The sequence below is a fragment of the Ranitomeya imitator genome, chromosome 1 (genome assembly GCF_032444005.1).
Source record: "Ranitomeya imitator isolate aRanImi1 chromosome 1, aRanImi1.pri, whole genome shotgun sequence".
Classification (NCBI taxonomy): domain Eukaryota; kingdom Metazoa; phylum Chordata; class Amphibia; order Anura; family Dendrobatidae; genus Ranitomeya; species Ranitomeya imitator.
The window spans coordinates 8175770-8199828 of record NC_091282.1 but is presented as its reverse complement, the minus strand read 5'-3'; the positions used below and the strand labels follow the sequence as shown (position 1 = coordinate 8199828).

Below are 24059 nucleotides of genomic sequence, written 5' to 3'. Positions count from 1 at the left end.
CACAGATCTGGCCAAGGTTAAAAAATAATTTCTGCAGTACTCAAGGTTCCTTAAGTTCACATTTGCGTTGTGCGGTGCAGCGTCGGCGACGCATGCACAACGCAGCATTTTGTGACGCATGCGTTCATTTTTTCATGATTTTTGGCGCAGAAACACTGCATCATGCAGCATCCTCTGCGCCCTGACAGTTGCGCCAAAGTGACGCATGCATCACAAAACACAAGAGCAACGCATGTCCTTGCGCCCCCCCATGTTAAATATAGGGGCATATGACGCATGCGTTGCCGCGGCTACCCCCGACGCAACGCTAATGTGAACGTAGCCTTAGAGCACAGTGGCCTCCATAATCCTTAAATGGATGAAGTTTGGGACCACCAGAAGTCTTCCTAGACCTGGCCTTTCAGCCAAACTGAGCAATCAAGGGATAAGAGCCTTGGTGAGAGGTAAAGAACCCCAAGATCGCTGTGGCTGAGCTCCAGAGATGAAGTAGGGAGATGAGAGAAAGTTCCACAAAGTCACCTATCACTGCAGCCCTCCACTAGTCGGGCCTTTATGCAGAGTGGCCCGACAGAAGCCTCTCCTCAGTGCAAGACATATGAAAGCCGCATAGAGTTTGCTAAAAATAAAACTGATGAAGGACTCCTAGACTGAGAAATAAGATTCTCTGGTCTGATGAGATGAAGAGAGACCTTTTTGGTGATAATTCTAAGCAGTATGTGTGGATAAAACCAGGCACTGCTCATCACCTGCCCAATACAATCCCAACAGTGAAGCATGGTGGTGGCAGCATCATGCTATGGGGGTGTTTTTCAGCTGCAGGGACAGGACGACTGGTTGTCATTGAAGGAAACATGAATGCGGCCAAGTACAGAGATATCCTGGATGAAAACCTCTTCCAGAGTGCTCTGGACCTCAGACTTGGCTGAAGGTTCACCTTCCAACAAGACAATGACCCTAAGCACACAGCTAAAATAACAAAGGAATGGCTTCAGAACAACTCTGTGACTAGGGTTGAGCGACCTTTACTTTTATAGGATCGGGTCGAGTTTCACGAAACCCGACTTTTTCAAAAGTCGGGTCGAGTGAAATCGGCCGATCCTATAAAAAAGTCGGGGTCGGCCGAAACTCGAAACCCAATGCAGTGCATTGGGTTTCCAATGGTTCCCAGGGTCTGAAGGAGCAGAAACTCTCCTGGGATCCATATTTAAGTGTAAAATAAAGAATTAAAATAAAAAATATCGCTATACTTACCCTCTGACGCGCCCTGGTACTAACCGGGAACCTTCCTTCCTTCGAATCAGCGCTTTCAGGACCTTGCGGTGACGTCGCGGCTTGTGATTGGTCGCGCGACCGCCCATGTGACCGCCGCGCAACCAATCAGAAGCCGTGACGTCACCGCGACGTCACCGAAGGTCCTGGAAGCGCTAATTCTTAGGAAGGAAGGCTGCCGGAAAGAAGCAGGGCGCGTCCGAGGGTGAGTATATTCCTATTAGGTATATACTCACCCTCGGACGCGCCCTGCTTCTTTCCGGCAGCCTTCCTTCCTAAGAATCAGCGCTTCCAGGACCTTCGGTGACGTCACGGCTTCTGAGTGGTCGCGCGGTGGTCCTGAAAGCGCTGATTCGAAGGAAGGAAGGTTCCCGGTTAGTACCAGGGCGCGTCAGAGGGTAAGTATAGCGATATTTTTTATTTTTATTCTTTATTTTACACTTAAATCTGAATTCCGATACCAATTCCCGATATCTTAAACATATCGGGAATCAGTATCGGAATTCCGATTCCAGATTCAGAAGATCGCCGACTTCATAGCCGACCCCACACAGGGGTCGGGTCGGGTTTCATGAAACCCGACTTTGCCAAAAGTCGGCGACTTCTGAAAGTGGCCGACCCGTTTCGCTCAACCCTATCTGTGACCATTCTTGACCGGCCCAGCCAGAGCCCTGACCTAAACCCAACTGAGCATCTCTGGAGAGACCTGAAAATGGAGTCCACCAACGTTCACCATCCAACCTGACAGAACTGGAGAGGATCTGCAAGGAAGAATGGCCGAAGATCCCCAAATCCAGGGGTGAAAAACTTGTTGCATCATTCCCAAGAAGACTCATGGCTGTACTAGCTAAAAAGGGGCTTCTCCTCAATTCTGAGCAAAGGGGCTGAAGACTTATGACCATGGGATAGTTCAGTTTCTTTTTAAATAAATTTTCAAAAATTTCTACATTTGTTTTTGTTCAGTCAAGATGGAGTGCAGAGTGTACATTAATGAGAAAAAATGAACTTTACTGAATTTACTAAATGGCTGCAATGAAGCAAAGAGTGAAAAATGTAAAGGGGTCGGAATACTTTCCGTATCCACTGTATACAGTATATACACAGCTGAGACTCAGGTTCTTATCCACGCTCTGCAGGTAAAGTGTCATTGCTATTGGCCAGATCAGACCCAGACGTACGGTGACATCACAGTGTCTTTAGTGAAGGTGGCTCAGACTGGCGTCATCATCACCAGAAGCTTCTGCCTGAAGAAGGTCAGATGAGCTCCGGTGTTTGGTCACAATTTTCTGATTTGTCTGCTGTTTTTTTTTGTCCTCCGTGCTGCTCAGGAGCTCTAGAGCCCCCCATAGTGACTGCTCAGATCACAGGCAGCATTGCTTCACTACCCTCCTCCTATAAGGGGCAGACAACCAACACCCCACCCTGAAAACACTCTGTGCTGATGTAAGGGGCACGACCAGGGCCATAGTCATGGCCGAACACTTCGGTGCATCTGTGCCCTGGCCTCCCAATACATGAAAACATTGTCCATCACTTTGCGTACCTGTGGCTCCACTTTCTGCGCCGTCAGGGTCACCTCTGTTTCACTGTAGGTTCCCATCAGTCTGTGTAATAAAGATTGACACACAGTCATTTTCAACTTTCAAGTAAACAGCTTTACTGTTCGCTTTACACAGCACATCCAGATTCTTCACCGCATTTACAACAAGATCAGCATTACACATCTCCTCTTCTTTCCCTACACTTTCCTTCCTGTCACACAGCGCACACCAGGGTCAGACGGTGCCGTACGGTTCCTCAGCGTCGTCCTATTTCAGCTCTATGGTTAGACATTCCTTAGTCTGTTTCTCACCAGACAAGAGAATTTCCATCTCCAAAGCTAGTTGCCACCTGGTGAGTGACCTGCACTTCAGTACTGTGCTTTGGGGTGACTCATTGTCCTCCTGTTCCAAGCTCACTGCATCTGGGAGTTCCCCAGTAACCGTTTCGCCCCGGTACTGAGGACATCTGCCCAAGCTATAAGCTGCTACATCCTGGAGCTACCTGTGTCCTTGTAGTGTCTTGTTTCTCCTTTCCCGCTGCTGTACTGGCCTCCGCTGTTTTGGCCTGATGTTGTGGATGGCTGGATGGCTGGGCTTTCTCCTCTTAATAAAACAATGGTGCATGATTGCTGCTTATTGTCCTGGGCACTTAAGCCCACATAGACTGTCTGAGCGCCCTAGCCCTTCTAACTCGATTTAGGAAATGCTCCTTCTCTTAGCTGCAGCTGACCCCTCATACATTAACTAGTTCCTAACTATGTGGAACTCCTATCTAGTACTATGTACATTTTTCTAGGGTACTCCAACTAGTGGGCAAACTTCGGTACTACGCTTTCCCTACATAACAAGTACAAGCAATATAACTGTATACATTAGACACTTAGCAGCTATAATAACTTTATCACAGGAGAAGGGGGTGGAGTATTACACAGTATGTACCACTACATCCCCTACACTGACTTGCTCTATTGTCCGGCTTGTGGCTTGTCTGTGTCCCCCCATCGTGACCCCGCTCTTGATGACAGGTGACCCCTCTCCCCCAGGTGCAGTCGATGGTGCAGGTGACGGTGGAACAGCTGCAGTACTTGGAGTGGCCGGACCATGGGGTGCCCCGGACGCTGTCTGGTCTAGTGCAGCTGGTGGAGCAGATGAACAGGTGTAACACCCCGGGATCGGGCCCTGTCATAGTGCACTGCAGGTATAAGACTATGGCCGCCCCACAGCACCGAGGTGCCGGGCACTGTGTCATAACCCGACACACAGTGGCCAGGGCCGCTCCTACTGACTGCTGCGACAACATTGGTACCACAAGGCACTGTTATTATACGGGTCATTTATTATATTTGCACTAGGTGGTACTATCATTACAGCAGCATGACTGCTATAACATGGGCCGATTATGTGGGAACTATGGCTGGGACTATAATATGAGCATTACTGCCATATACTGTATTAGCGCCATATACCAGTGCCACATACCAGTGCCACATACCAGTGCCATACAGCAGTGCCAGATATTGGCTCCATATATTCTTGCAATATGCCAGTGACCTATATTAATGCCATACACCAGCGCTTTATATTATCGCCATATATTACCATACATCAGAGCCATGCCTGGATCCTCCATGTTTCTCATTCCCCTATTTTCAGTGCGGGGATCGGTCGGACCGGGTCGTTGGTGGCGTTGGATATTCTCCTGAAAATGGCGCAGGCTGTGAGGAAGGTGAATGTTTTCGGATGTGTCCTCCGGCTCCGGAAGAACCGTGTGAACATGGTGCAGAACAAGGTACACAGACGATATGTCGCCTTATGTCCGTGACACATGGGCTGTTATGTGGGAGAACGTAAACCATATGGGCACTATGTGGCACATGTCATACGTAGTGGGACGTGCATGTAGCACATGGATAGGCGGAGATCATGTGCTCGAATATCTGTATCTAACCCGACTCTGAGGGAATGGTGGATTTTAGATATCTTCATTCTATCAGGATTCATCATCCCCAGATCTCCTGTGTGCGGCTCATGGAAATGTTGTGCTTGCTCTGGTCTCCATGGTAACATCACTACACTGCAGGACTGTGAGGAAGAACACAGCAGACTAATGATCATCAGCCATCAAGGGGTGTTCTTAACCCTTGCTGTGGTATCTTGCTAAAGTCGCATGACACGAAGTGCATGCAGAGCCAGTATTTAGATGTTACCATGGCTACCCCAGAGCAAGCGCAACAGACATAAAATATCAGCGTCATCACTAGCAGTGTACATTGTGCGGAGCGGCCGGACTGATGGTGTGTTGTACCACAGGAGCAGTACGCCTTCCTGTACGACGCCCTCCTGGAGACGCTGCTGTGCGGTACCACCAGTGTGCCAGTGCCGGACATGGGGAGACAGCTCAGTCACATGACCAGACGAGATCCCCGCACCGGTATGGACGGATATGACCGGCAATTCCAGGTAAGAGTATGGGCCAATGGACATTACAGTGTGTCCACCTGATAATAATGCAGTGAGATCATGGAGGTCCGGTCAGGGTGACCCGACACACCGGGTGTTATATGCACCTCTGGGGCGCCACGTGGGGTCCACCTAATAATAATGCAATGAGGTCCGGTCAGGGTGACCCGACACACCGGGTGTTATATCCACCCCTGGGGCACCACATGGGGTCCACCTGATAATACAGTGAGATCTGGGAGGTCCGGTCAGGGTGACACAAGGCACCAAGCGTTATATGCACCTCTAGGGCTGCCATGTGAGGTCCTCCTGATAATGCAGTGAGGTCCGGTCAGGGTGACCAGACACACCGGGTGTTATATCCACCTCTGGGGCACCACGTGGGGTCCTCCTGATAATGCAGTGAGATCTGGGAGGTCTGGTCAGGGTGACACAAGACAATGAGTGTTATATCCACATCTGGGGCCGCCATGTGGGATCCTCCTGATAATGTGGTGAGATCTGGGAGGCCCGGTCAGGGTGACCCGACACACCAGGTGTTATATCCACCTGTGGAGCGCCAGGTGGGGTCCACCTGATAATAATGTAGTGAGATCGTGGAGGTCCGGTCAGGGTGACCAGAGATATCGGGCGTTATACCCACCTCTGGGGCCATCATTGGGAGGATGCTCTGTAACATGGCTCCTCCAGAATATATTGTCTCAGGATTGGGGTGGTCTGTCCAGGGCGGTTATTGACTACTACTGTACGCACGCCCTGGTAACGCCCGATCCTGGCACCAGACGTGGCCCCCAATGATCACACGTTCTGCTTTTCAGGCTCTGGAGGAGATCACACAAGTATATCAGATCTATCAATGTAAAGAGGCGAAGAAACCAGAAAACCAGAGGAAGAACCGCAACCCCAGGATCCTGCCAGGTACTAACCGTGCTCAGACCGTACCTGGTACTGCAGTGCCGCCATCACCATCCTGTCGGCACACTGTGTGTGGGTGCGGAGCTTGGGGGAGCTCGTAAAGATGACATCCTGGGATCAGTAACGTGTCCAGTAATCTGGGGCCATAACCGGGAATATTATTCCCCTCCGGACAGACATCCCGGCCCCTCTACAGCTCTTATAGGGAATCCCCATGACAACTCCTCCGGGCAGAGAGCTCCACACAATCACTGCTCTTACAGTAAAGAATCCCGTCCTTTCATAATGGGAGTGATTTCTGTATCACTCTGTGATAGACAAATATTTATTTGGATTTTAGTGTCCATCATCACATAAAGGAGATCACCAGATCCACAGATTGGTAAAGGGACCTTCTTTCTGGGGAGGTATTTTTTTCTTGTGGTGTTTTTTTTGGTTTTATGACCTCGTCAGTGTGGATGAGTCTGGGCGTGAGGTGAGTGTCATGGACTCTTACTGATGTTTCTCCTCTTCTCTCCTCAGGTGATCACTTTCGACCCATCCTGTTTTCGGTATTGGCACAACATGGCGCCCCCGGCTACATCAATGCTGTGTTTGTGAATGTAAGGAGAATACTTCTAGAATATGGACCCCTGTATGGACTCTTCAGTTCTAATATTTAGGGGCCTCAGGCTACGATGTCCATGGACCTTCAGGACTTCTGGGTCCCAGTCTCTCCGACCGGTGCAGTGAATGGTGGGCCAGACACCACTGGTTATCGAGTCCTACAGGAAGCACTGAGCTCCTCCAGAACACAGTGGGCCGATTCATCGGTTGCATCTTTTCGTTACTTTCCTTCTCTTTAGATTGTGATATTCATTTCCATTTTTGCTGCCAAATTCATTGAAAATTGCGCATTGGTTTCATGAATTTGGCAGCAATTAAAAAATATTCTTTTTCACACCATGAGCTTCTTTTGCCACCCAAAATCACACAAAATGCTCTAAATGACTAGTGTGCTCAGAAATACACCAGGGAGGACTGGGGTGACATTGTTTAAATTTTGAGACTTTTTAAAAAGTCGCAATTGATGAATCTGCTGAAAACATCTGAGATCTCTACACTCTGCCTCCAATGCAGAAAACAAAAACACACTAGCGCACATAAAAAAAAAAAATGCACAAAACTACAAAAGACAAGCGCCAAGCCCAAGACAATGACGAAGCGGGGCCAGTGTGTCCCAACTTCTGGTCCTCCTGCCTCATAAAACTTCATGACCAAATGCTTAGCTTTTTAGGGCCCAACTCTTGGTCCCTCACTCAGCATTTAGGGTTCCGGCTCCTGGACCTCCACCATATCAGCTCCCTCAGCATTTGGGGTCCTGGCTCATGGTCCTCCACCATGTCAGCTCTCTCAGCATTTGGGGTTCTGACTCCTGGACCTCCACCATGTCAGCTCTCTCAGCATTTGGGGTCCTGGCTCATGATCCTCCACCATGTCTGCTCTCTGAGCATTTGGGGTCCTGGCTCATGGTCCTCCACCATGTCAGCTCTCTCAGCATTTGGGGTCCTGGCTCATGGTCCTCCACCATGTCAGCTCTCTCAGCATTTGGGGTCCTGGTTCATGGTTCTGTACCATATCCGCTCTCTCAGCATTTGGGGTCCTGGCTCATAGTCCTCCACCATGTCAGCTCTCTTTGCATTTGGGGTCCTTGCTCATAGTTCTCCACCACGTCAGCTCTCTCAGCATTTGGGGTCCTGGCCCATGGTAAGCCACCATGTCGGCTCACTCAGCATTTGGGGTCCTGGCTTGTGGTCCTCCACCATGTCAGCTCTCTCAGCATTTGGGGTCCTGGCTTGTGGTCCTCCACCATGTCAGCTCTCTCACCATTTGGGGTCCTTGCTCATGGTCCTCCACCATGTCAGCTCTCTCAGCATTTGGGGTCCTGGCCCATGGTACACCACCATGTCAGCTCACTCAGCATTTGGGGTCCTGGCTTGTGGTCCTCCACCATGTCAGCTCACTCAGTATTTGGGGTCCTGGCTCATGGTCCTCCACCATGTCAACTCTCTCAGCATTTGGGGTCCTGGCTCATGGTCCTCCACCATGTCAGCTCTCAGCATTTGGGGTCCTGGCTCATGGTCCTCCACCGTGTCAGCTCTCTCAGCATTTGGGGTCCTGGCTCGTAGTCCTCCACCATATCGGCTCTCTCAGCATTTGGGGACCTGGCCCATGGTACACCACCATGTCAGCTCACTCAGCATTTGGGGTCCTGGCTTGTGGTCCTCCACCATGTCAGCTCACTCAGTATTTGGGGTCCTGGCTCATGGTCCTCCACCATGTCAGCTCTCTCAGCATTTGGGGTCCTGGCTCATAGTCCTCCACCATGTCAGCTCTCTCAGTATTTGGGGTCCTGGCTCATGGTCCTCCACCATGTCAGCTCACTCAGTATTTGGGGTCCTTGCTCATAGTCCTCCACCATGTCAGCTCTCTCAGCATTTGGGGTCCTGGCTCATAGTCCTCCACCATGTCAGCTCTCTCAGCATTTGGGGTTCTGACTCCTGGACCTCCACCATGTCAGCTCTCTCAGCATTTGGGGTCCTGGCTCATGATCCTCCACCATGTCTGCTCTCTGAGCATTTGGGGTCCTGGCTCATGGTCCTCCACCATGTCAGCTCTCTCAGCATTTGGGGTCCTGGCTCATGGTCCTCCACCATGTCAGCTCTCTCAGCATTTGGGGTCCTGGTTCATGGTTCTGTACCATATCCGCTCTCTCAGCATTTGGGGTCCTGGCTCATAGTCCTCCACCATGTCAGCTCTCTTTGCATTTGGGGTCCTTGCTCATAGTTCTCCACCACATCAGCTCTCTCAGCATTTGGGGTCCTGGCCCATGGTAAGCCACCATGTCGGCTCACTCAGCATTTGGGGTCCTGGCTTGTGGTCCTCCACCATGTCAGCTCTCTCAGCATTTGGGGTCCTGGCTTGTGGTCCTCCACCATGTCAGCTCTCTCACCATTTGGGGTCCTTGCTCATGGTCCTCCACCATGTCAGCTCTCTCAGCATTTGGGGTCCTGGCCCATGGTACACCACCATGTCAGCTCACTCAGCATTTGGGGTCCTGGCTTGTGGTCCTCCACCATGTCAGCTCACTCAGTATTTGGGGTCCTGGCTCATGGTCCTCCACCATGTCAACTCTCTCAGCATTTGGGGTCCTGGCTCATGGTCCTCCACCATGTCAGCTCTCAGCATTTGGGGTCCTGGCTCATGGTCCTCCACCGTGTCAGCTCTCTCAGCATTTGGGGTCCTGGCTCGTAGTCCTCCACCATATCGGCTCTCTCAGCATTTGGGGACCTGGCCCATGGTACACCACCATGTCAGCTCACTCAGCATTTGGGGTCCTGGCTTGTGGTCCTCCACCATGTCAGCTCACTCAGTATTTGGGGTCCTGGCTCATGGTCCTCCACCATGTCAGCTCTCTCAGCATTTGGGGTCCTGGCTCATAGTCCTCCACCATGTCAGCTCTCTCAGTATTTGGGGTCCTGGCTCATGGTCCTCCACCATGTCAGCTCACTCAGTATTTGGGGTCCTTGCTCATAGTCCTCCACCATGTCAGCTCTCTCAGCATTTGGGGTCCTGGCTCATAGTCCTCCACCATGTCAGCTCTCTTTGTATTTGGGGTCCTTGCTCATAGTTCTCCACCACGTCAGCTCTCTCAGCATTTGGGGTCCTGGCCCATGGTACGCCACCATGTCGGTTCACTGAGCATTTGGGGTCCTGGCTTGTGGTCCTCCACCATGTCAGCTCTCTCACCATTTGGGGTCCTGGCTCATGGTCCTCCACCATGTCAGCTCACTCAGCATTTGGGCCCTGGCCCATGGTACACCACCATGTCAGCTCTCTCAGCATTTGGGGTCCTGGCTCATAGTCCTCCCCTATGTCAGCTCTCTCAGTATTTGGGGTCCTGGCTCATGGTTATCCGCCATGTCAGCTCTTTCAGCATTTGGGGTCCTGGCTCATGGTTATCCGCCATGTCAGCTCTTTCAGCGTTTGGGGTCCCGGCTCGTAGTCCTCCCCCATGTCAGCTCTCAACATTTGGGGTCCCAGCTCATGGTCCTCCACCATGTCAGGTCTCTCAGCCTCTCCTTTCTTTTTCAAAAGAAAACCAAAGACAGAACTATAATGATTGAATACGCTGCAGTAAATCAATAAGTAGAAATAGTCCCAGTTCATATCTTTAGGTTTTTTTTCTCCCCTTTCAGTCTAACTCTCTAGATGATGTGATGATCGTCACGCAGCTTCCCATGAAGGACACTCTGGTGGATTTTTGGTCCCTGGTGTGGGACTACAAGTGTACGTCAGTGGTGATGATGCACCGAGCGGTGGACCTGCAGCAGGTTAGTACCATGTCACCGGGCACGATTAGTCCTACCCCGATGCATCAGTAAATAGTGAAAATAAAGCTTCATCATGGCCTTAGAATAATTCTGCAGCTTTTCCCAAAAAGTGACGTTAAAGCTTTGAAAAGTTGCCAAAAATGTTCCCACTGGAAAGTTGCACAAAATGTTGCAGGATGGGGAAGAGCCTGAGCAGGATGGGGCGTGGCTACACCCGCGTGGACACTTCATCATGGCTGCTGGCGGAGAAGCATTTCTGGCGCAGCACGCGGAGGTGGACGCCACTGAGAAGAGGAGCCCAAATTCACGACGTGTTGGGCACTTTTAGACTGGGCTTTGCCCGTATTGATGAGCTGGCACCTTCTTGTTGTAGTTTCTTCACCATTTTCATGATCTCTGCTATCGGTGAATAGGACGGTATATCCTGAGACTAAGATGCTTGCAGTATTTCTCACAGCTGTAGGTTTGGTACAGTTGTGTTACTTTTAGATAATCCTCTGTGGATTCCAGGCTGATACATTTCTTTTCCACTGACACATTGTAACAGACAGAGATGTTTGCTGCTGTGTTTAGTTGTCTGCACTCATACACTATAATGACTTTTCATTTCCAGATCGGTATGCGCTTTTGGCCGGATGAAGGTTTTTGCCGTTTCGGTGACTTTACGGTCACGGCATCTGTAAAGCGGTCAGGAGACGGCTACAGGCGGAGGTCACTGAGTGTGAGTCGGGAGAGCGAGGTGAGTGTAGACGGGGGGCAGCATGGTGGGAGGGTCATGTGACTAATCACGGGGCTCATTACCTTCTAGTCGTCAGACTCCAGACTGGACGTGACTATGTGGCAGCTGGACTCATGGCCCCTGGACGAGGACCTTCCTCAGAATCCAACCGCCATCATCACCATGATCGGGGAAGTGGAAAAATGTCAGCAGCAGATTGAGGGCAGCCACATCCTGGTAACCTGTGGGTAAGTGCCCGTCCCTGGGGTCGTGTATCTAGATACCACAAGTGACAACAGTCAGTGTGATGACTGCACCCAACAAAGATCACGGAGACGAGCAGAATATTGGATGCAGCTCTGGAGGTGACTGGAGTATAAAATGTGGTGTAGCAGGGTTACTAGAGGGATCGGCTGCAGGTCTGCTGAAGAGCTAAGTAATTACAGGTAGGGGTAACTAATTAATAACTATAATTAGCAGCATCTTAAAGCTGCAGACATTTCAGTGAGTTGCAGCTAAGGAAAAGCAACTGTATGTAACTCATCTGTTATGAGTGAGCGAGCAGCGAGTGGTTTGTGCCCCGTGTGGTGGTTTGCACCCCGTGTGGTGGTTTGGGCCCCGTGTCGTGGTTTGCGCCCCGTGAGGTGGTTTGCGCCCAGTGTGGTGTTTTGCGCCCCGTGTGGTGGTTTGCGCCCTGTGTGGTGGTTTGCGCCCCGTGTGGTGGTTTGCGCCCCATGTGGTGGTTTGCGCCCCGTGTGGTGGTTTGTGCCCAGTGTGGTGGTTTGCGCCCCGTGTCGTGGTTTGCGCCCCGTGAGGTGGTTTGCGCCCAGTGTGGTGTTTTGCGCCCCGTGTGGTGGTTTGCGCCCTGTGTGGTGGTTTGCGCCCAGTGTGGTGGTTTGCGCCCTTTGTGGTGGTTTGCGCCCCGTGTGGTGGTTTGTGCCCAGTGTGGTGGTTTGCGCCCCGTGTGGTGGTTTGCGCCCCGTGTGGTGGTTTGCGCCCAGTGTGGTGGTTTGCGCCCTGTGTGGTGGTTTGTGCCACGTGTGGTGGTTTGCGCCCCGTGTGGTGGCTCGCTCCCCGTGTGGTGGTTTGCGCCCCGTGTGGTGGTTTGCGCCCCGTGTGGTGGTTTGCGCCCCGTGTGGTGGTTTGCGCCCAGTGTGGTGGTTTGCGCCCCTTGTGGTGGTTTGCGCCCCTTGTGGTGGTATGCGCCCCATGTGGTGGTTTGCGCCCCGTGTGGTGGTTTGCACCCAGTGTGGTGGTTTGCGCCCAGTGTGGTGGTTTGCGCCCTTTGTGGTGGTTTGCGCCCCGTGTGGTGGTTTGCGCCCCGTGTGGTGGTTTGCGCCCCGTGTGGTGGTTTGCGCCCAGTGTGGTGGTTTGCGCCCTGTGTGGTGGTTTGTGCCACGTGTGGTGGTTTGCGCCCCGTGTGGTGGCTCGCTCCCCGTGTGGTGGTTTGCGCCCCGTGTGGTGGTTTGCGCCCCGTGTGGTGGTTTGCACCCAGTGTGGTGGTTTGCGCCCAGTGTGGTGGTTTGCGCCCAGTGTGGTGGTTTGTGCCCAGTGTGGTGGTTTGCGCCCAGTGTGGTGGTTTGTGCCCCGTGTGGTGGTTTGCGCCCCGTGTGGTGGTTTGCGCCCCGTGTGGTGGTTTGCGCCCAGTGTGGTGGTTTGCGCCCCTTGTGGTGGTTTGCGCCCCTTGTGGTGGTATGCGCCCCATGTGGTGGTTTGCGCCCCGTGTGGTGGTTTGCACCCAGTGTGGTGGTTTGCGCCCAGTGTGGTGGTTTGCGCCCTTTGTGGTGGTTTGCGCCCCGTGTGGTGGTTTGCGCCCCGTGTGGTGGTTTGCGCCCTTTGTGGTGGTTTGCGCCCCGTGTGGTGGTTTGCGCCCAGTGTGGTGGTTTGCGCCCAGTGTGGTGGTTTGCGCCCAGTGTGGTGGTTTGCGCCCCGTTTGGTGGTTTGCGCCCAGTGTGGTTTGCGCCCAGTGTGGTTTTGTTATTCAGTGACCTCGGAATCAGGGAGTTTGGTTGGGAGTGACGTGCACTGATTCACTGTCTATAGTTACTTGTTCTAGTTCTTTGTTGTGTAATCTCCATTACTGACATCGCTGTCTATTTTGTACATCTTGTCACGTGTATGTAATCCTTAAGCAGCGGTGTGAGGCTTATAGCTTGCGAGATGTGGGCACATTGTACTTTAGAAGTTTCAGGTACTGGATGTAAATGAACAGCTGTAAAAGAGTTTGCCTCTCATCGAGGGGGTGTTCGCTGGGGTGGAGGTAGCAGATTCCAAACAATTTCCAATCATGGAATATTAAGTCCAGCATAAGGATTAAAAAACTTTTTTTTATTTCCGATTTACTAGTTAAATCCATCATGCAAAAAATGCAAAACCTCCAGATAAAACGACAAGTGTTTGAAGCCCCCAAGACATGTAAACTATTGCACTTGTCATTTTTACTAATGATCGAATATACTCGTTTTACTCGAGATTTCTCGAGAACGCTCGGGGGTCCTCCGAGTATTTTTTAGTGCTCGGAGATTGTTTTTCTTGCCGCAGCTGAATGATCTACATCTGTTAGCAGCATAAGTACATGTGGGGGTTGCCTGGTTACTAGGGAATCCTCACATGTACTTATGCTGGCGAACAGATGTAAATCATTCAGCTGCGGCAAGAAAAACTAAAACTCTGAGCACTAAAAAATACTCTGAGGACCCCTGAGCATGCTCGAGAAATCTCGAGTAACGAGTATATTCGCTCATCACTAGTCATTTTATCTGGATGTTTTGCATGATGAAACTTAACTGGTAAATCTGAAATAAAGACCGTTGCTTTTTTATCCTGGATTTTATATATTACATTATTGGAATTTCTTTGGAATCTGCTTGCTAACACCCGAGACAGGGAATAAGTCTGTGCAATAGTTCTCAAAGAAATGGTGAGTCGCTGCCCTATTTCTTGATACTATGTGGGCGAAGATGCAAGACAGCGAGGCCCGCTGCCTGGGCGACCACATGAGCGCGTCAGGGAGGCTCGTCCTTATCTGGGAGATGATGGTGGTGTCGGTACAGGGCAGCACTGGTGGTGTCCTCTGGATGTCAGGGGAGTGTCTGCTCCAGTAAGGAGGGAAATTGGACATCAGAGCAGGCCAGGCAGGTGTAGGAGTCCGGGGCTCCATTATTAGGGGCACAGATGGACCAGATCGCCAACCTCAAGTTCAGTACATTGAGGATCGAGTGGGCAAATTACAGGGAGGTGCCGGTGTGGACTCATGGTGAACATCGGCAACAATGACAAAGTTAGTGGTATGTGGAAGGTCCATAAAAATGATTTCAGGAAATTAGTCTGTAAGCTTAAAGGAAGGACCTCGAAGGTAGAATACACTGCCTGTACCACGCGCCACACCAGAGAGGCAGCGGGAGATTAGGGAGGGGGTTGAATCGCTCAGGAATTGGTGCAGGAAAGAATGTTTGGGGTTTTTGGAGAACTGAGCCGACTTGTCTGTTGGCTTCAGGCTCCACGGTAGGGATGGGCTGCTCCTCAATGGGGAGGGGGCTGCTCTGTTCGGGAAAGAACGGTGAGATGTTTGGAGGAGCGTTTAATCCAGGAATTGGGGGAAGGTGGAATTCATTCCTGTACAAGAGGGAAGATAGTGACCTGAAACTGAGAGGGAAGGCGATACAACCTGATGACAGATAACAGAGATGCGGGCGGATGACCGATAACAGAGACAAGACCGGACGACTGATAAGAGACAAGACCGGACGACCGATAACAGAGACAAGACCGGACGACCGATAACAGAGACAAGACCAGACGACCGATAGCAGAGACGAGACCGGACGTCCGATAACAGAGACGAGACCGGACGACCGATAGCAGAGACGAGACCGGACGTCCGATAGCAGAGACGAGACCGGACGTCCGATAACAGAGACAAGACCGGACGACCGATAACAGAGAAAAGACCGGACGACCGATAACAGAGACGAGACCGGACGACCGATAACAGAGACAAGACCGGATGAGAGATAGCAGAGACGAGACCGGACGTCCGATAGCAGAGACGAGACCGGACGTCCGATAGCAGAGACGAGACCGGACGACCGATAGCAGAGACGAGACCGGACGACCGATAACAGAGACAAGACCGGATGACCGATAACACAGACAAGACCTGATGAGAGATAACAGAGACGAGATTGGACGTCCGATAGCAGAGACAAGACCGGACGACCGATAGCAGAGACAAGACCGGACGACCGATAGCAGAGACGAGACCGGACGACCGATAACAGAGACAAGACAGGACGTCCGATAGCAGAGACAACACCGGACGACCGATAACAGAGACAAGACCGGACGACCGATAACAGAGACAAGACCCGACGACCGATAACATAGACGAGACCGGACGACCGATAGCAGAGACAAGACCGGACGTCCGATAGCAGAGACAAGACCGGACGTCCGATAGCAGAGACAAGACCGGACGTCCGATAGCAGAGACAAGACCGGACGACCGATAGCAGAGACAAGACCGGACGTCCGATAACAGAGACAAGACCGGACGACCGATAACAGAGACAAGACCGGACGTCCGATAGCAGAGACAAGACCGGACGTCCGATAACAGAGACAAGACAGGACGACCGATAACAGAGACAAGACCGGACGTCCGATAGCAGAGACAAGACCAGACGTCCGATAGCAGAGACAAGACCGGACGACCGATAGCAGAGACAAGATCGGACAACGGATAACAGAGACAAGACCGGACGTCCGATAACAGAGACAAGACCGGACGACCGATAAGAGACAAGTCCGGGCGAGAGATAACAGAGACGAGACCGGGCGAGAGATAGCAGATGAGACCGGGTGAGAGTTATGACTGGGCTGGTATATTACAGGTATATAGTGTGGTCAGGAATGACCATACAAAAAAGGTGAGAGGTAGGGGATTATTTATATGTAAAATCATCCCTAAAACCCATCCTACAAGAGGGAGGAGATGAGGAAATAATACAAGAGGAAAGTGACGAGGAAATAATATATATAAGGAAAGTGTTGAGGAAATAAAATATATATATATATATATATATATATAGTGATGAGGACATAATATATGTAAGGAAAGTGATGAGGAAATAATACATGTAAGGAAAGTGACGAGGAAATAATACATGTAAGGAAAGTGACGAGGAAATAATACATGTAAGGAAAGTGACGAGGAAATAATATATGTAAGGAAAGTGACAAGGAAATAATATATGTAAGGAAAGTGACGAGGAAATAATATATGTAAGGAAAGTGACGAGGAAATAATACAAGAGGGAGGAGATTAGGGAGTAGACAAGGAAATAGTACAAGAAGAGACAAGAAATTAATGTAGGAATGAAGAGACAAGGAAGTAATGCAAGAGGGGCGACATGAGAAATAATGCAACAGGGAGGAGACGAGGAAATAATACAAAAGGGAGGAGAGAAGAAAATAATACAACAGGGAGGAAATGAGGATATAATACAAGAAGGAGGAGATGAGGAAATAATACAAAAGGGAAGAGTCTTGGAAATAATACAAGAGGGAAAATAATAGGGATAGTGAGTTCTCCTTCAATAAAAGTCTTCAAACAGAGACTGGACAGACATCTGTCTGAGATGGTTTAGTGAGTCCTGCATTGAGCAGGGGGTTGGACACGATGACATTGAAGGTCCCGATGACCCTGGATGTCCCTTCCAACTCTACTATTCTAGGATTCTATGAGACTAGAAAATAGTACAAGAGAGAAGAGACAAGAAAATAATGTAAGGCTAAGAGACAAGGAAGTAATAGAAGAAAGCATTGTTCTCCCACTCCATCATTGCCTTCTCCCCACCACCCCCATCATTGCCTTCTCCCCACCACCCCCATCATTGCCTTCTCCCCACCACCCCCATCATTGCCTTCTCCCCCACCATCCCCATCATTTCCCTCTCCACCACAAACAGCACCACTCTGATTGTTCTCCGAGACACACATCCACTTACACACACCTACACCTACACACACCTACAGTATTCTGCACACACACACCTACACCTACACACCCCTAAACCTACAGACACACATATATCAACATAAACACACACCTACGCACACACTCACACCTACACACAAAAGCACACACATGTACACACACCTACCCACTCACCTCTATGAAGCATAATCGTCGCCGGCAGCTTTCTGTCTGACAAAGACGTGCACTGAATAATGACGTCATCCAGCAGCGCTACTGTGTAACACAGGAAGCGTAGCCAGGAAGCAGGGCGGATCCTTGCAGCTCCGCTCCGCTGCCATTTTCTCCTCCGGGCCCCTGTGCAACCACATAGGCTGCACATGCAGTATGGCCCCCTTGCCTCATGGGGTTTTTAATTTCCTCTGGATCAAAAAGTTAGTGCAAAGGTTGAACTCAATTGACGTATGAAAGTGCAGAATAGTGACCACAGCTCTGGAAGTGACTGAAGGATAAGCCGTGATGTAACAGCAGAATAGTGAGTGCAGCTCTGGATGTGCCTGGAGGAGAAGACCTGATTTAATGACATAATAGTGCGTGCAGCTCTGGAGGTGATTGGAGGAGAATAATAATAATAATAATCTTTATTTATATAGCGCCAACATATTCCACAGCGCTTTACAGTTTAACAGTTTCAAACACAACAGTCATAAGTAACAACGTTAACAATACAATAATTAAAGCACAATAAGCCGCCCCTGCTCGTGAGAGCTTACACTCTACAATGAGGTGGGGAGATACAAAGCACAGGTGTGTATTTACAATGATGTATTTACAATGAGGGTCCGGCCATCTTCAGGGGGTGGGGGATAGATGGAGATAGTGAATGGGCTACACACACAAACATAACATGACTTTGATTAGGGAACATGATAGGCCGCTCTGAACAAATGTGTTTTGAGGGAGCGCCTATTACTATGCAAATTGTGGATGGTCCTAATATCTTGGGGTAGAGCATTCCAGAGGATTGGCGCAGCGCGGGAGAAGTCTTGGAGTCGGGAGTGGGAGGTACGGATTAGTGCTGAGGTTAGTCGAAAGTCATTTGCAGAGCACAGCAGTCGGTTAGGCCGATAGACAGAAATGAGGGAGAAATAAGGGGGCCACACTGTGGAGAGCTTTGTGGGTGAGAACAATTACTTTGAATTGTATCCTGTAATGAATGGGCAGCCAGTGTAACGACTGGCGAAGAGCGGACGTGTCCGAGTAACGATTAGCCAGATGGACGACCCTGGCTGCTGCATTAAGGATAGACTGGAGAGGGGAAAGTCGAGTAAGGGGGAGGCCAATTAAAAGAGCGTTACAGTAGTCCAGGCGGGAGTGGATCAGGGCGACAGTGAGGGTTTTTGTTGTTCCTATGGTGAGAAAAGGGCGGATTCTAGAGATGTTCTTTAGGTGTAAGCGGCACGAGTGGGCAAGAGATTGTATATGGGAGGTGAAGGAGAGATCGGAGTCAGACATAACACCCAGACAGCGCACCTGCTGCCGGGGTGTTATTATGGTGCCACCCACGGAGAGGGAAATGTCAGATTTAGGGAGGTTAGTAGATGGCGGGAGCAGAAGAAGTTCAGTTTTGGAGAGGTTGAGTTTCAGATAGAGAGCAGACATGATGTTGGAGACTGCGGACAGACAGTCAGTGGCGTTCTGTAGTACAGCGGGAGTAAGGTCAGGGGATGACGTGTATAGTTGTGTGTCATCAGCGTAAAGATGGTACTGAAAGCCAAATCTGCTGATGGTCTGTCCAATTGGGGCCGTGTAGAGGGAGAAGAGAAGGGGCCAAGGACTGAGCCCTGAGGTACCCCGACAGTGAGAGGAAGAGGAGATGAAGTGGAGCCAGAGAACAGAACACTGAAGGAGCGGTCAGAAAGATAGGAGGAGAACCAGGAGAGAGCAGTGACCTTAATGCCAAGTGACTGGAGCCTAGAGAGTAGGAGAGGGTGGTCAACAGTGTCGAAAGCTGCAGAAAGGTCGAGAAGAATGAGCAGAGAGTGGTCACCGTTACATTTTGCTTTCAGAAGGTCGTTGGTCACTTTGATGAGTGCAGCTTCAATCGAATGTAGGGGGTGGAAACCGGACTGTGAAGGGTCTAGGAGGGAGTGAGTGGAGAGGTAACGGGTGAGGCGGGAGTATATCAGGCGCTCCAAGAGTTTAGAGATGAAAATGAGATTGGAGACTGGTCTGTAGATGTTTGTGCAGGATGGGTCGAGCGTGGGTTTCTTTAGTAATGGAGTAACGATAGTGTTTGAAGGAGGAGGGGAAAATGCCAGAGGAGAGGGAGAGATTAAAGATTGTAGTTAGGTGAGCTGTGACGACTGGAGAGAGAGACTGGAAGAGGTGTGAGGGAATGGGGTCGGTGGTGCATGTAGTCGGACGAGAAGAGGAGAGGAGCCTGGAGACTTCTTCTTCTGTGATGGGATCGAATGTGGAGTGAGCCAAGGGAAATGCAGGGAGGGTTGGGAGTCATTGAACTTGGTGATTGGGAGCGGATTTCCTGATGGATATTGTCTATTTTCTCTATAAAGTGGGAGGCCAGGTCATCAGCACAAATGTCTGTGATAGGGGCTTGTGCTTATGGCCTGAGGAGGGAGTGAAAGGTGTCAAAAAGTTTCTTGGGGTTGTTGGATAGTGAGGAGATCAGGGTGGTGAAGTAGGTCTGTTTGGCGAGGTGAAGGGCAGAGTTATAGGTCCTTAACATAAATCTGAAGTGTATGAAGTCTTCTGGTGTGCGTGATTTCCTCCATAAGCGTTCAGCACACCTAGCCAGGGCTGTTTTACTCTGTGTTTGGAGGTTCTGAGGGTGAGGGGAGCTACTTGGTCAAGGGTGCTTCTAAGAGTGTCATTGAAGTGATGTACAGCCAGATCAGGACAGGAAAAAAGAAGAGATTGGGGACAATGATGAGTGCATGGATTCTGAAAGTATATGAGGGTTAATGGTGTGTAGATTTCTGAATGTATGGTAGGTAGGAGTGTGCTGGTGTGGGCGAGTATTTGTGAGTGTGAAGGATAGAATGTTGTGGCCAGAGAGGGGAAGCGGTGAGTTACCTAGGTAGGAGATTGAGCAGAGTCGGCCAAAGACCAGCTCAGGGGTGTTACCGTCTTTGTGTGTTTCAGAGGTTGAGAGCTGTGAGAGGCCTAGAGAAGTGGTTAGTGATAGAAGCTGGGATGCAGATGTGGAAGTGGGGCTGTTAGTCGGGATGTTGAAGTCTCCCAGGATAAGGGTTGGGAGTTCTGAGGATATGAAGAGCGGCAGCCAGGCAGAGAAATGGTCCAGGAAGTGGATGGGTGAGCCTGGGGGCCAGTATATGACCGCTTCTCTGAGGGAGAGGGTACGAAAGAGCCTGATGGTGTGGACCTCAAAAGAAGGGAATAAGAGTGATGGAGCTGGAGGGATGATCTGGAAAGTGCTTTGTGGGGACATAAGTATGCCGTCTAGACCACCAGGTCTGTTTGTGGGTCTCGGGGAATGTGAGAATTGTAAGCCACCATGGGAAATGGCAGCAGGAGAGACAGTGTTGGCCCTCACAGAAACCTGGATTCAGGATTCTGACAAATTCAGAGAGTTTTTCAGAAAGTAATTGTGTAGGAAAGGAAGCTTGTTGCATACAGACCGTGGATTCCAAAGGGCACAATTAAAAGGAGGAGATGAGGGAGTGCAAGTAATATTAGTAAGATTATTAAGGTTTCGATGTGAGGTAGGGTAGGGGTTGAGGTTGGTGGATGGTGGACCAGGGTTGGGGGAGATGTCCCCTGAAATCAGTAGGAGAAGGAAGATAAAAAGCAAGTAGTTTGTGGAATTGTATGAAGTTTTTTTGTGCAGAGTGCTTGGGTAAGATGGACTGAGGTTTTTCAGGAAGGTGAGAAGTGCATGGGAGCTGTAATGGTAGAGGGAAGGAGAGATGAGCTGATGTATATGAGTTGTGATGGAGGGGGGATGGGGCGGTGAAAGTGGATTGCAAGGGAACACAGGAGGATAGGAACAAAGCACATGGATAGATGGGAGAGCAGAGTGTGGGTTACCTGACTCCTGCCCTGACTAACTGCCATGGAATAACTGCTGTATCATGACCCTTAGCTTCATGACACTTTGCTTCTGGGATGCTTGCGTGCACCCCCACATGTGTGCACCCCTAAGGATGTTTCTAAATTTATAGTCCAGAATGCTGAGTCAGAAGAGATGGATTGTGGGAACTGGTTGAGGATAATTTGGCAGCTGGGGCCAGCACACCAGGGTTTTTTTTTAGATGATCAAACACATTCAGCCTGGCAACATCTATGAGGAGAAGACATGATTTCATGACAGAATAGTGAGTGCTGCTCTGGAGGTGACTGGAGGAGAAGACATGATTTAATGACAGAATAGTGAGCGCAGCTCTGGAGGTGATTAGGAGTTTGTGTATGGAGGATGTGATGATACATAGCGATCTTTACTTGTCAGCTGCTGCTGGTCCCAGTTTCCGCTCTGTAGGGTCAGGCACAGATCATTCTGACCCTCTGTCTCTGCAGGGATGGGGCGAGCCGCTGCGGGCTGTTCTGTGCCGGTATGGTGCTGTGTGATCAGATCCGCAGTGATGGAATGGTAGACGTGTCGCAGGCCGTCCGCTCTCTCAGGAAGAGACGCTGCCAGTTCATCCCTAGTAAGGTAAGAGCTGTGTATGAGGGGTTCACAGTTGACTGCGATGGGGGCGGACATGTCACCTGCTGTTTACGGATCTCACTCTGTGTCCTGTCTTTGCAGGCGCAGTTCTCCTTCTGTTTCTCGCTCGCTCGCACTTATCTGGATTCTTTCGAGACTTATGGAAACTTCAAGTAGCAGAGTCGCCTATGAAGGTGGAAGAAGATTTCTCTTCCCTAACGGCTAACATGGCCGACCTGACAGCTCAGCAGACACTCTTCTCATCACTGGGGACTCTGATGCCAGTGATCGCTCATCCAATGATTGGCACAGGCCCCCAGGCACCATTTCTGCCTGTGACAAGAAGAGCGGGGTCTCTGAGAAGCAAGGTTTGCACAACAGGATGGAGGCATGGAATAAGGAGCCGTGTGCCATACACTGGGGGCCCTGGTATTAGGAGCCGTGTGCCATACACTGGGGGCCCCTGGTAGTAGAAGCCATGTGCCATACACTAGTCCGAAATGCATGAGTTGTGCGGGGGATGTTTGCCCCTTGACCTTCTATGATGTACTGTATGTTTTTATCTTTTTACAAACAATGGATTAAATAAGACAAAATTTGAAGTTTTATGGAAATCACCTGGTGCTGTTTTTCCTTTTTTGCTTGCATTTACAAGTGGACTCCAGCCACATTGAACTTGGCACCCGTGGTCCTGTGATACTCTGGTGAGCACTGTGAAAATCCCTTTTCCCCCTTCTCCCATGTTGATTTAGAGTTTCATACAGTACTATGGCTAGAAAAATGTAAGGGAAGTAACACAGGAAGTTGAGTGAAAGTAAGTGCAGCCTGTCTGTCTAGGAGACCTACCTACACAGGCAACCCACCAGATGGAGACCCAACCTGTAGTCTCCACATTTCAAAAAATAATTGTCATACAGCACTAAAGTGGCATCAATTTCCACAGAGCAGAAAAATGATGATAGGCCTCGGACACACCTTCCACCACAGGCAATTCTCCACATGGAGACCTATCTTGGAGTCTCCACATTTCAAAAAATTGTAACATCAGCAGTTGTCACAACAGCAGACACAGAAGACACCACAAAGATGGTACAGACTGCAATAATGCCAGATCAATGCATCACACCAAAAACTACAACATCGCCTAGTCTGCCCAGTCTGTGACTGGGGTGCAAAAGTCATTGGAGATCCTACACTTGTTCATTTTGAACTTTAGGCAGTCTCTACTTTTAGGGGACAGACAGATGCACTTATCCGTCGAGACACCACCAGCAGCAATGAAGACATGTTCTAAGAGAATGCTGGCTGCCTGGCATGGCAAAACCTCCAAGGTGTGACAGGCTAGCTCAGGATACTCTTCCATTTTTCAAGACCAAAATGCAAAAGGGTCCAAACCTTCCCTGATGGCATTGATTTTGAGCTCCAGATACTCCTGCACCATCCTCTCCAGTTGTTCACGTGTCAGACTTGTACTGTGTTCTGCTGGTGTATGGACTGGTCTAAAAAAATGTGTTAAACTACTCATAGAAATTGCTTATGCCACTTTAGCAACATCAGCAGTGTATGTTTTTGTGATAACGCCTTGACGTTCCCAGAGTTGGGCATCTTGAACTGCAATGCACACTGTGTGCCTCACTGCTGTCTTGGGGAAAACAAGTCACAACCCAGTAGTCAGCCTCAATAGTGCTGCACTCATGTGTTGGGCACTTCCATGAGGTCCAAGTCCGTAGTGCTTTGGTGGCGGGGTAACACTAAAGGGTGCTTCCTTTACATCCTCCTCTGCTTCCACCTCTTGGACCATCACCTCCTCACACAGACTATCCAAGGTGTGAACCAGCATGTTGATGACCGGAATAGTGATGCTGATGATGGCATCGTCAGTGCTAACCATCTTAGTGGCCATTTAAAAACTGTGCAGAAGGGTGCAGAGGTCCATCTTCTGTGCTCACTACGCAAGCGTGATTTGCACCACATCCTGAGTACAGTGGCACAGGCTATGCAAAAGAACATACTGCACCAGGGCTCATTACTACAAAATGTGCAGAGTGGAATTCCACCATGACAGAACATTGCAAATCAAACGGTTAACTGGTGGGCCAAAAAATCTCTGTAGCGATGT

At 50.1% G+C, this 24059-nt stretch overlaps 1 protein-coding gene across 1 annotated transcript in view; it reads left to right on the top strand.

Annotated features, from left to right (window-relative positions):
* Nucleotides 1-22556, top strand: part of LOC138658224 (receptor-type tyrosine-protein phosphatase alpha-like) — a 210577-nt gene extending 188021 nt beyond the window's left edge. The window contains exons 21-31 of the mRNA XM_069745730.1: nt 2406-2522; nt 3854-4008; nt 4464-4599; nt 5121-5270; nt 6089-6188; nt 6708-6787; nt 10424-10558; nt 11172-11297; nt 11367-11524; nt 21811-21946; nt 22043-22556. Of these exons, the coding sequence (XP_069601831.1) occupies nt 2406-2522; nt 3854-4008; nt 4464-4599; nt 5121-5270; nt 6089-6188; nt 6708-6787; nt 10424-10558; nt 11172-11297; nt 11367-11524; nt 21811-21946; nt 22043-22117 (1368 nt within the window). The 3' untranslated portion in view covers nt 22118-22556. The remainder of the gene's footprint in view (nt 1-2405; nt 2523-3853; nt 4009-4463; nt 4600-5120; nt 5271-6088; nt 6189-6707; nt 6788-10423; nt 10559-11171; nt 11298-11366; nt 11525-21810; nt 21947-22042) is intronic.
* Nucleotides 22557-24059: the final 1503 nt, after the last annotated feature.